We start from the raw sequence: 12,705 nt of genomic DNA on the forward strand, positions 1-12,705 counted from the left end.
GATACAAACGTTTGACATAATCCTTAGAAGTTATCTGGGATCAACTGCTGTTTTCTACAATTTACTTATCTGTGCAGGTCTAAGTGTTAGTCAAGAGAAAACTTTAGGTTGTAAAGGACAGGGCAAAAACAATAATGGAAACAATTGGAAATCACAATATAAGAGTTTCTTAGAGAAGTAAACCAAAGTTCTTAAGTATTGGATGATTCATTAAGTGTCTCCTTCCATTATGAGTATCAGAGATTTAAAATATTTTTTCAGATGAAGAAATGTGTAGAAGACCTAGCTTTTAGCATATTGATGTTGATACTTTGAACTAACCTAAATTTTCTTTACAAAGATCCCCTAATGATTAAAACGTTTGGAGCATACAAATATTGTTAGCACATGGTCACGGATTTGTTTGGTCTTCACTCCATAGACGATTGGGTTGAGAAAAGGTGGGAGTAACAGGTAAAGGTTAGATAAAAGGATATGAACGTATGGTGGAATATGAGAACCAAATCTGTGTGTGAAGAAAGAGAAGAAGCCAAGGAGGTAGAACTGCAGGAAGACACAAATATGAGCGATGCATGTATTAAAGGCTTTCAATCTTGCCTCCTTCTGGGGCAGTTGAAAGATGGTGACAAAGATCTGAATGTAGGACAAGGTGATAAAGATTATGTCAAATCCTAAGATAGTGAAGGCAACAAATAGACCATAGATCTTGTTGATCCGTGTATCTTCAATAGCCAGCTTCACAATGGCCATGTGCTCACAGTAAGAGTGGGAGACGACTGTGGTTCGGTAGAATTTGAGACGATATTTGATTAGTACCAGGCATGGTGCACCAAGTATGGCAGCCCTGAGTGTCACCCCAACCCCAATGTGAGTCAAGAGTTTTTGGGAGAAGATGCTGGCATGTCTCAAGGGATTACAGATGGCCACATAGCGATCTAGGGCCATCGCCAATAGGACACCGGATTCAATTCCCTGGAATGAGTGAAGAAGCCACATTTGTAGAAGACAGGCTTCAAAAGAAATCTCTATCAAATGAAACCAGAAGATGCCTAACATTTTGGGGAGAATACAAGTGCTAAGTGCAATGTCTGTGGCCCCCAACATAGCAAGAAAAATGTACATAGGACTATGGAGGCTGTTTTCATATTTGATTATCACCAAAATTAGAGTATTCCCAATTACTGCCATAAGGTACATGACACAGAATGGAATCCCGATCCAGCATTGCACTGACTCCAGGCCAGGAATCCCGATGAGTGTTAATACAGAGGGCATGAAGACTGAGCCATTGGGTCCCAGCATGGCGACTGGGTCAGTAGAATCAAGTAGGGATATTGCTGTTTCATCTCCTATTCCCTGTTAAGTCTCAAAAAATAAAAATAAGGATAAATTATTTAAGTAAAACGTACTTTAGTTTGATTAGGAGGATACCATTTTATCGGTCCCAATGGCTCCTCTCTAATTTTCCATCTCTTTTCACAATGTCTTTCAATGGTCAATTATGAGATTCTATGTTTCTGCATGGCTTTACCATTTTCAATGAGAAAAGTTAAGTGCACTGGATAACTTCTTTCTAGTCCTTAACTATTGGAACAAATAAATTCCCTTTAGCTTGTGTTTGCTAATCACCCTTGATGCTTGCTGTCTTTATGACCCACCAATTTAAATTGAGGGAACAATTCGTTTAATTCAGAGTAAATAATTTCAAGAACTAAACTGTACCTAGATTAGACCTGAAGGATCTATACCAGCGGTAAATCATTCTGCTTGATTATAATCAGAAAACAAGTTTAATGAGAATATTTTTCATTTTGAAACTCACTGTTTTTTCTAGGTTAGTCTCTTCATGATTGGATCCCTCTACAATAGACTCAGACTGCTTTAAATCAAGTTTTTCAAATTTTCAGTATTTTCCCAAAGACAAGCTCTACATCTTTACCTTCCGTTTCTTAAACTCTGATAAGAAAAATCCATTGTTTTTATTTTATTTTTGATTTTTAAAAAACTTTTTATTTTGTATTGGGATATAGCCAATTAACAACGTTGTGACAGTCTCAGGTGAACAGTGAAGGGACTCAGCCATACATATACATGTATCCATTCTCCCCCAAACTCCCCTCCCATCCAGGCTGCCACATAACATTGAACAGAATTCCATCCACAAAACATTGAACAGAGTTCCATGTGCTATACAGCCATGTGCTATACAGTAAGTCCTTGTTGGTTATCAATTATAAAATAATAGTCTGTACGCAATGTTCCCAAACTCCCTAACTGTCCCTTCCCTCTTCCTTTTCCCCAGCAACCCCAATCTCATTCTCAAAGTCTATGAGCCTGTTTCTGTTTTGTACATAAATTCATTTGTATAATTTCTTTTTAGATAATGGGTGTTACCCTTTATCCTTAGCTTGAAGGATAGCTTGAAGGAAAATCTCATGTTCTTGTCCTCTCCATCATCCTTCAAGTTACCCTTTGTCCTTAGCTTGAAGATCTCCCTTTTAGAACTTTTCTCACTATGCCCTGTTGTGTGCACATCACTTGAATTCAATTTCAAGTACCAACCTATACCTCCTATGCTTCCTTTTCATTATCAATAAACATTAAGCATGAATATTTAGTTTTTCTTAACTATTTGCAGTAACATACAACTCTCTATGAAATTTAATATTTCCTTTACTTAAAGCCTCGGGCATCTTATAGCCAACTAAAACTACAATTTCTATACAGGTAAACTTTTTTCTTTCATATAGCTGTTTTTCATAGGGGCAGATTCCTCTCTTAGTCTCTGCCCTTTGGTGATTACTTCACCCATAACACTGTATGCTTCCAGGGCCTCCTGTGAGTGGCTTTGCCTTATCATTTTCCAAAGTCTTCAGAGTTTTTCTTGCCTGCTAATGAAAGTTGCTCAGTCATATCTGACTCTTTGTGATCCCATGGACCATACAGCCCATGGAATTTTCCAGGCCAGAATACTGGAGTAGATAGCCATTCCCTTCTCCTGGGGATCTTCCCAACCCAGGGATCAAACCCAGGTCTCCATCAATTGCAGGAGGATTATTTACCAGCTGAGCCACAAGGAAAGCCCAAGAATACTGGAGTGGGTAGTCTATCCCTTCTCCAACAGATCTTCCCGCCAATTTCCTAATATTTCTTCCTGAATGGCATATAATATATGTTCATATGTGTGTGTCTTTAACCCCAGTAAAAGTAAAATATGAATTTGCTAATTATAAATATTTCCTTTGATTAATTGTACAGCTTATTTTTGGAACCATTAAGACAACATATAAAGCATAAAGACAAGGAGAAATCCTAAAACAACAGATTTGGAACAAGAAAAATCTCATGTTCTTGTCCTTTCTGTTATCCTTCAAGTTTTCTCCCCGATAGATTATCTCTGAGACAAAAAATGATATCTATGACCTATCTCAGGTCAATTGCAAGGGCATTTATTGCTTTCTTTTTTTTTTTTTTTTCTTAAAATTTATTCATCTACTGTCAAGGTTTTCCGTATGGAGACCTACGTTCAGGATCTCTCCATTGGGCAAATACACAATATACCAGAATAGATGCTTTGCAAATTAGAATGTAACACTACTACACACATTTGAGAAGTTTATTTCCTAGTGATTTTATTCAATACATGTTAATTAAATGTCCACTATGATCCAAGTATTATTTGCAGAAAATGGGGAACAAATATCAACTTATTTATTGTAGGCATATGAAGTAACTATATTGTGCAGAGTGCTTGGAATTCAAAAAGTGATGTCCAAAAAGTGATGACCATTTATTGAATATGTTTTGTATTGTTCTGTTTTTAAGGTTTTTAACTTTTAAATTGCTTTATTTTCCTTGGATTAAGATACTCGCATCATTTTGTTGTTAAGTCGCCAAGTCACGTCCGAATATTGGAGTGGGTTGCCATTTCCTTCTCCAGGGGATCTTCTTGACCAAGGGATCAAACCCACATCTCCTGCATGAGCAGGTGGATTCTTTATCACTGAGCCACCAGAGAAGCCATTGATAGCATTACCTTATTTTTTAGTGAAAACCGAGACTTTTTACTATTAAAAATAATACTTTGATCTAAATTCTATGGACTATTTACCCAGAGAAAATAAAAAGGTAGTTTGTGTCCTCCAAGATTTTACAGATCTAATTTAGTAAATATTTTGAGATAGACATCAGAGTGTAACTAAATCATGATGGGATGGGTTTTTAAAGAAAATACACTAAATATTTCAATCAGTTTGTTCTTCCTCAGAATCTGAAAGAAAATATCTCCTATTTTAACTTCTTAACTCACCACAAAACACATACAATATAGTATATGTTTATCAGATGCTACATGTCTGGCATAGAGCCCCACTTGCAATATCATTCCTCCACGTACACTCCAACAATCTCTGTGATTTTTCTCAAAAAAAAAAAAAAAAGTGTGCTATTCTCTTTATCTGGAATGTTACTTTGAGAGATTTGACTTGGTTATATAAGGAATATTTGTTCAATAGAATCTGAATACCATGGAAGTCAAAGCTCTACAGAAATAAATATTGTGAATAATTAGAGAAAGTGGAGCAACAAGAGAAGACTGCGGTAAACAAACAAGCAGATATATAAAATAGACAAGAGTGTCTTCTGTCTGAAAGAGTATATCTCTTATGAAGAAAGTACTAAAATAGTTTCCTTTACAGGTGATAGTTTTACATTTCTAATGTGAAATGAAATTCATATTATATACATAAGACAAAAAATTTAAACAGGAAAACATACCCTCTGTCCTTTTGCCTTCCTTCTTCCCTACTATGCATTGTTTATATAAAGTATGCATTGACCAAACTGCCCCCATCTGCAGACATACCTTCTCCACTATAAAGAGCAATACTCTCCTGGAACCAGTAAGACAACTCCTTAAAACTCTTTGATCTTCTAAGGGCTCAGAATAACCCACCACTTTGTACTTGCAAATCTGGATCCTGTAAACTGTCAAAAATACATCTTTTAAAGTACAGTTGTCTGTCTCAAAAAATTTATATAACTGTGCTTTCAGTTCTAATGGGGGAACAGTTCTGAGAGCTTTTTAAGATGATGTTCCTGAGTTATAATCTGCAATTTGGCTCAAATAACATTTTCTATTTCTTGTTGTTGTTCAGTCTCTCATCCATGTCTGACTCTTTGTATATTATTTCATATATAATATATTTCATGGACTTCAATACTCCAGGCTTCCCTGTCCTTCACTGTCTCCTGGAGTTTGCTCAAACTCATGTCCATTGAGTAAGTGATGCCATCCAATCATCTCACCCTCTGTCATCCCGTTCTCCTCCTGCCTTCAATCTTTCCCAGAATCAGGGTATTTTCCAATGGATCAGTTCTTCACATCAGGAGGCCAAAGTATTGGAACTTTAGCTTCAGCATCAGTCCTTCCAATGAATATTCAGGATTGATTTCCTTAGGATGGACTGGTTTGATCTCCTTGCAGTCCAAGGGACTCTCAAGAGTCTTCAACACCACAGTTTGAAAGCTTCACTTCTTCGGCTCTCAGTCTTCCTTATAGTCCAACTCTCACATACATATGTGACTACTGGAAAAACTATAGCTTTAACTATACGGATCTTTGTCAGCAAAGCAATGTCTTTGTTTTTTACTATGCTGTAGCCCTTTCTATTTCTTAGATTAGTTTTTTTCATTGACACTAACTTCATGAGTCCTAATATCCTTCTATAGCAAGAAGAATATTCTTCTATTCTTCCTTGGTTATTAAATATTGTTTTTTTACTGCTGCTGCTGCTGCTGCTGCTGCGTCGCTTCAGTCGTGTCTGACTCTGTGCGACCCCATAGACAGCAGCCCACGAGGCTCCGCCGTCCCTGGGATTCTCCAAGCAAGAACACTGGAGTGGGTTGCCATTTCCTTCTCCAATGCATGAAAGTGAAAAGTGAAAGTGAACTCGTTCAGTCCTGTCTGACTTTGCGACCCCATGGACTGCAGCCTACCAGGCTCCTCCGTCCATGGGACTTTCCAGGCAAGAGTACTGGAGTGGGTTGCCATTGCCTTCCCCTGTTTTCTTGCAGGGCAGGAAGAAAAACAAAAAACAAAAAAACAAAAAACAAAAAACGACAGTCTTTAATGATTAAGAATTAACGGTTATGTGCCTTTAATCTAATTGGGAGAATAAATTGCCTAGGAAGTGGAATCATTTTTCAGTGGAATCATAATCAGATAAAAGAGATGTGGGGGGCACTCAAATAGAAAATAGTTTGTACAAAAACCACAGAAAATTGTGAGATATGGCAGGGATGTATATAAATAAACGTGTTTCATATGTGTTTCATAAGCAGAAATGATGGATAATAAAAAGCAAAGAATACAAAAGGTGACGTTAATGTTTTAAGCCAAATTATTTAACATTTTAGGTTTTAAGATCATCTTTTTTGGAAGGTAAAAAAATTCATCTTCTAGCAGCTGGATGAATGGCTTAAAAGACATGGCAGCTCAGTGTGATGAGACTTGGATGGGAGACTAAGTCAAAAAGATATTTGTGATAGTCCATACACTATATTAAGAGGAGATGTGGTCTAACAAAAGAATAAAAAGAATTCAAAATCTGTTGGTCTCATTGTCTTTATGTAACAGAAATTGGAAGGGATGAGGCTAAGAGTGTTCTTCGGTTGAGAATTAGAGCAATGAATGACAAAAGACAAGCTGAAGGAACTTTGTGTGTATAGATGTGTTTGTTTAGAAAGAGAAGAAAGATATCTTAAATACTGAAATTCATTTTTATAGCATAAAACTTGAATTATTAGTGTTACATACAGGTCCAATTTTGATTCAAGCTGAATTTCAGGATCTAAAAGATTTAAGAAATTCAGGGCTCCAGATCCATACTCCCTACAATCTCAGGAATTTTTCCTCAATGAACTCTCTGCCATTCACCCACTGAGCTCTATCTCAAGTCCTCCAATGAGAGAGGACTCTCTTTGTTTTCTCAGATAGCTTGCTACATTTCAGGTCAGCTCTGAATGTCAAACAGATCTTCTATACGACATCCTTAAATGGGCTCCTTCTAAATTCCTTGTTAAATTCCCAAGTCTACAATCCAATGATGCATATTAGCTATGAGTCATGGCAGTGAATTGCACAGGATCTGAAGTCAGTCAACAGAGTTTAAACCCGACACAGACAGTTATGAAACTTTACATGGTCTCAATGTCATTACTAAAGACATGCATGGATAGAAACATTACAGTGTGATTGTATTATATGACATAATCTATCTAAATATTTGGAAGGAAACATAAGATGTATTCATCTGTCAATAAATGCCAGTTTTTAATAAATGAACTTTTACCTTTTTCTCACAAATCACTTGAGATATTAAAAGAGCATTTTATCTGAAAGAGGATTTCTACTGAATTACTTGAAGGGTATCTTTTCTTCCGGCATCTTTTCTAGTCTAAACATGTATAATTTCCCAATCTCTTAACAAATAAGCTTTCCATTCATCTATCAGCACAGATGTTATTCTCTAAAGGTCCTTCATTTTGTCAACTTCACTTTACAATTTGTCACCAAGCATGACAATTGATTTTGAAATGCTGTGAAAAGCATAGAACACATCTTCCTAGAGTTTGATCACTTAATTACTGTAAGATTATATATTTTTTTATCCTGGAATTATATGATCAAGTTGTGTGTGTATGTATGTATATATATATACATATATATATAATGAAACCAAGCCTCCAGTTTCCCACACTCAGTGCAGAATTTCAAACCCAAAGACTTACCAGGAATCCTCTGTGGTGATACAGGTCAAAACCATAAAGCAGAAAATGATCTGATATTTCAGATAATGAAGGATGAAGGCTTTGTACTATAGCATGCACCTGGGGGATTGGTTTTTACCAGTCCCTGGTGAGCTTTCAGGGTCACTGGAGACAGGAATGAAAAAGGCACTGTTCAGAACATACAAGATTTATTCTCTAATGGTTTTTCGTCTAAAAAAAATTCTCAAACTTTGGTTTCACCTTGGGACTGGGAAATAAAATGAGCCTCCTTTTAAAAATTCCGAAGAGAAGACAGTGCCCCAAGACCACACACAAAAAAAACAATGATGCTTATTAAAAAATAATGAAATAATAAAGGTAGACAATAACGTCTTGAGATATTCAGATTGATCAGCGTGGACATGCTGGCAGAGAAGTGAAAATATGTGTTTTTGTAGTTTAATTCTAGTCGGGGTACCAATATTTCTTATTTAGGCACATGATTGGGGCTGACTGGGAATGTTCACCTCAAAGCCTCAGTTACCAGTCAGTTTCTAATCTTCTTCTGGGCAAAATTTGGTGACACAAATCTATTCTGATTCCAAACCATCTTTCTCCAAATTGTCCCAGTTATGTTCAGAGTGGTCATGAAAAAATTGTATACATTTTCAAAAATTTTAGTGTTCTTCTAAAATTGATATCAATTTCCCAACCTGAAACTGTTATTTATGTCAGGTATTATACTTACTTGGTTTAATCAAGGTTTATGATTCACTATAGGGATTTTAAACTTTAGCATCAATAGGAGGAAGGAAAATATTTCAATTTTCTGAAAAGTACAAGAGACAAGTTATCAACCCTGGATTACCTAAAGGCCTTAATTAAAATCACACTGGTTTTGCCCTATGTCATTGGGTCAGGCCCTATTTAGAAGCTGTATTCCTTTTGTTTTTTTTTTTAATTGCCATTATCATTTATTATCAGCCCAGTGTTATGTCCTTGGTTTTATGATGCAAACAAAAAATTCAGTGCAAATAAAAGATTAACATGATGTTTTGGTAATGCTTAGACCAAACAAGTGATTATTTTAAATTTAATTTTTTTCTTTTTTTTATATATATATTTTTAGTTTTTATTTTTACTTTATTTTACTTTACAATACTGTATTGGTTTTGGCATACATTGACATGAATCTGCCACGGGTGTACATGAGCTCCCAAACATGAACCCCTCTCCCACCTCCCACCCCACATCATCCCTCCGGATTATCCCCATGCACCAGCCCCAAGCATCCTGCATCCTGCATCAAACATAGACTGGCGATTCATTTCTTACGTGATAGTATACATGTTTCAATGCCATTCTCTCAAATCATACCACCCTCTCCCTCTCACCAAAGAAGACATACGGATGGTTAACAAACACATGAAAAAATGCTCAACGTCACTCATTATTAGAGAAATGCAAATCAAGACCACAATGAGGTACCACTTCACACCAGTCAGAATGGCTGCAATCCAAAAGTCTGCAAGCAATAAATGATGGAGAGGGTGTGGAGAAAAGGGAACCCTCTATTCCTTTTGAATTAAGAGACTCACTGACCACATCCTTTTATTAAACAGCCATAAAATCACCATCATCTTAGAAAAAGCAATAGTATAGGATTGAAGGCAGATATACAGATAAGCCAGCTCAGTCTGGATCAGGGTATGTGCATGTCTTCACACCTGGGCACCCAGTGATTCACATCAGCAGATTGAAATCAGCCATAGCTGAGTATCTGCACCGGAGAAATAAAACCCAAAACCAGTGCATATAATCAAGTAAAAAGAAATAAGTTTAAGTGAAATGTGAAAAATAAAAACAAGCCTGGACATCCCTTGTGGAATTTTCTGAGTGAAAACAGATGTCATTAGCAGGCAGAGAGAGAGGGATCATAGAAAAGCTTATTTGGAGAGAGATCTGTTTCCTCGGTGCCAGAGTAGACTCAGGCATCTCAAGCATTAGAATATCATTCAAATATGAAGATAAATGAAACTCTTATTTATGCTACAATCCAAATGAACTTTGAGAACATTATTCTAAGTGAAAGCAGCCAGAAATAAAATGTCAAATATTGTTTCATTTCACTTATATGAGATGTCCAGAGAAGTGAAATCACAGACACAGAAAGTCAATTAAAGTGTGCCATGAAATGGGGGCAGGAGAATGGGAAGTGGCTGCTAGAGGGGGATGGAATATCTTTATTGGGATGATGAAAATGTTCAGGAATTTGATAATAGTGATGAATGTCCGATTTTTTGGACATATCAAAAACCAGAGTCGTATACTCTTAAAAGATTGTGCTACATGGTATGTAAATTATATCTTAATAAATTTTAAAAAATGACTCATTATAATATATAGAAACCATACTAAAAATGTTACTAGATATATGCTTTTAAATTTAGAATACATAAAATAAATGTGGTGATGTGATTTAATGATCAAGATGGCAGCTAAGCTCAAATATAGTTGTTAAATATTTATCCTGGGGAGAAAGTTTATATTGGAATTTGACATTCTACTCAACTTTTTGGTACACACGTTAAACTGTTCTAAAAATAAATTAACAATAATTCAAAAGCAGGAACTATCATTTTATAGCTGTGAAAATAAGTTTTTTGAGTTTGGAACATCTCTTCCTCTTCATTCCCTCATTAGGAAATCATGTAAATTATTGCCATTATTATTATTACTGTTCTGAGAATAAATTCTTATTATGAGAATTTGGTAGAATTTTTATGCATTTATTTTCTGAATACTCCATTATATGTTTATTCATAATTAAAATGTGTTGTGTATGTGTAGGTCATGAATATACAAATAAATTAGAGTGATCTATAGTATACACAGCATGGGTGCTACTAGGAGGGATAGAGAAAAAAAGGAAAATGGCTAAACTCTTTAAAGGAAATGCCTAACTAGAATCTAAAAGCAGGAAAGCAGTCAAGCAGGGGGGAAAAATACACATTTGCATATGTAATATTAGGAATAAGATATAGAATCAACAAATTTTGTACTTTATGTTGAAAATACAACAGTGTTTATATGAAAATGCCAGGTGGCTCAGCAGTAAAGAATCATTTCATAATGCAGGAGACACACAGGAAACATATATTCAGCTCCTGGGTCAGGATTCCCGTGGAGAAGGAAATGGCAACCCACTCCAGTATTCTTGCCTGGGAAATCTCATGGACAGAGGAGCTTGATGGGCTAGAGTCCATGGTGTCGCAAAGAGTTGGACATGACTTAGTGACTAAGCAACAAAAACCTCAAGCAAATGGAAGATGAGAAAGAAACCATTTTATTTTTCATAAGATTGAGAGAGGGAAAGTGAAGTGTTTGTTGCTCAGTCCTTCTGTGACCCCATGGACTATAGCCCACCAAGCTGCTTTGTCCATGGAATCTTCCAGGCATGAATACTGGAGTAGGTTGCCCTTTCCTTCTGCAGACAAAATAGTTTAACTGTCCAAAATCTTATTCAGGATCAACACTGTGCATTTAATATTCATATCTCTTTAGACTTCTTTAACCTACAGGAATTCCTCAGACTTTCTTTTATCTTTTGCTTTCAATTACTAAGGATTGATTTTCTGACTATATTAATGCTTTATGTTGAAGTCTAACACATGTATACAAATCATTTGTTTGCAAGCTTAAATAATTTTTCACAATATAAGCATAAATATGTAACAATCCATTTGAGTAATATAACACTATTCGCACGTACAAACCCCTTCCTGAATTTTTCATTACATCATAATTTCTGCAAGAAAAGGAAAAGACACATATTCACTATTGCATTGTTTTATGTTTCTTATTCTCATTAACCAAGTAAAGCCCACAACCATTCTGGCAGATAATTGTCATGGGCAAATAGAATCTGGAAACCAGCTTACATGCTGGCAAATTAAAAATGACAACAGTAAAAAGGAACAATTAGAAAATTCTGGAATCAGAAGTAACATGGATTTTTGTTGTTTTGTTTTGAAAGATTGTTCAGTTCAGTGCAGTTGCTCAGTCGTGTCCGACTCTTTGCGACCCCATGAATTGCAGCACGCCAGGCCTCCCTGTCCATCACCAACTACTGGAGTTCACTCAGACTCGCGCCATCGAGTCAGTGATGCCATCCAGCCATCTCATCCTCTGTCGGCCCCTTCTCCTCCTGCCCCCAATCCCTCCCAGCATCAAAGTCTTTTCCAATGAGTCAGCTCTTCGCATGAGGTGGCCAAAGTACTGGAGTTTCAGCTTTAGCATCAGTTCTTCCAAAGAAATCCCAGGGCTGATCTCCTTCAGAATGGACTGGTTGGATTTCCTTGCAGTCCAAGGGACTCTTAGGAGTCTTCTCCAACACCACAGTTCAAACGCATCAATTCTTAGGTGCTCAGCCTTCTTCACAGTCCAACTCTCACATCCATATATGACTACTGGAAAAACCATAGCCTTGACTAGATGGACCGTAGTCGACAAGGTAATGTCTCTGCTTTTGAATATGTTATCTAGGTTGGTCATAACTTTTCTTCCAAGGAGTAAGTGTCTTTTAATTTCATGGCTGCAATCACCATCTGCAGTGATTTTGGAGCCCAGAAAAATAAAGTCTGACACTGTTTCCACTGTGTCAGACTTTATTTTCCATGGAGTGATGGGACCAGATGCCATGATCTTCGTTTTCTGAATGTTGAGCTTTAAGACAACTTTTTCACTCTCCTCTTTTACTTTCATCAAGAGGCTTTTTAGCTCCTCTTCACTTTCTGCCATAAGAGTGGTGTCATCTGCATATCTGAGGTTCTTGATATTTCTCCCGGAAATCTTGATTCCAGCTTTTGTTTCTTCCAGTCCAGCATTTCTCATGATGTACTCTGCATAGAAGTTAAATAAGCAGGGTGACAATAT

At 36.5% G+C, this 12,705-nt stretch overlaps 1 protein-coding gene across 1 annotated transcript; it reads right to left on the bottom strand.

Annotated features, from left to right (window-relative positions):
* On the bottom strand, positions 346–1,302 carry LOC102184268 (olfactory receptor 52A5-like). Its single transcript, XM_005689910.1, has one exon. The coding sequence runs from the start codon at positions 1,300–1,302 to the stop codon at positions 346–348; it is 957 nt and encodes a 318-aa protein (XP_005689967.1).

The sequence above is a fragment of the Capra hircus genome, chromosome 15, assembly GCF_001704415.2.
Source record: "Capra hircus breed San Clemente chromosome 15, ASM170441v1, whole genome shotgun sequence".
Classification (NCBI taxonomy): domain Eukaryota; kingdom Metazoa; phylum Chordata; class Mammalia; order Artiodactyla; family Bovidae; genus Capra; species Capra hircus.

What these genes read in the sequence shown, in the direction of transcription:
- LOC102184268 (XM_005689910.1), bottom strand. Translation starts at nt 1,302, where the DNA reads ATGCTGGGACCCAATGGCTCAGTCTTCATGCCCTCTGTATTAACACTC.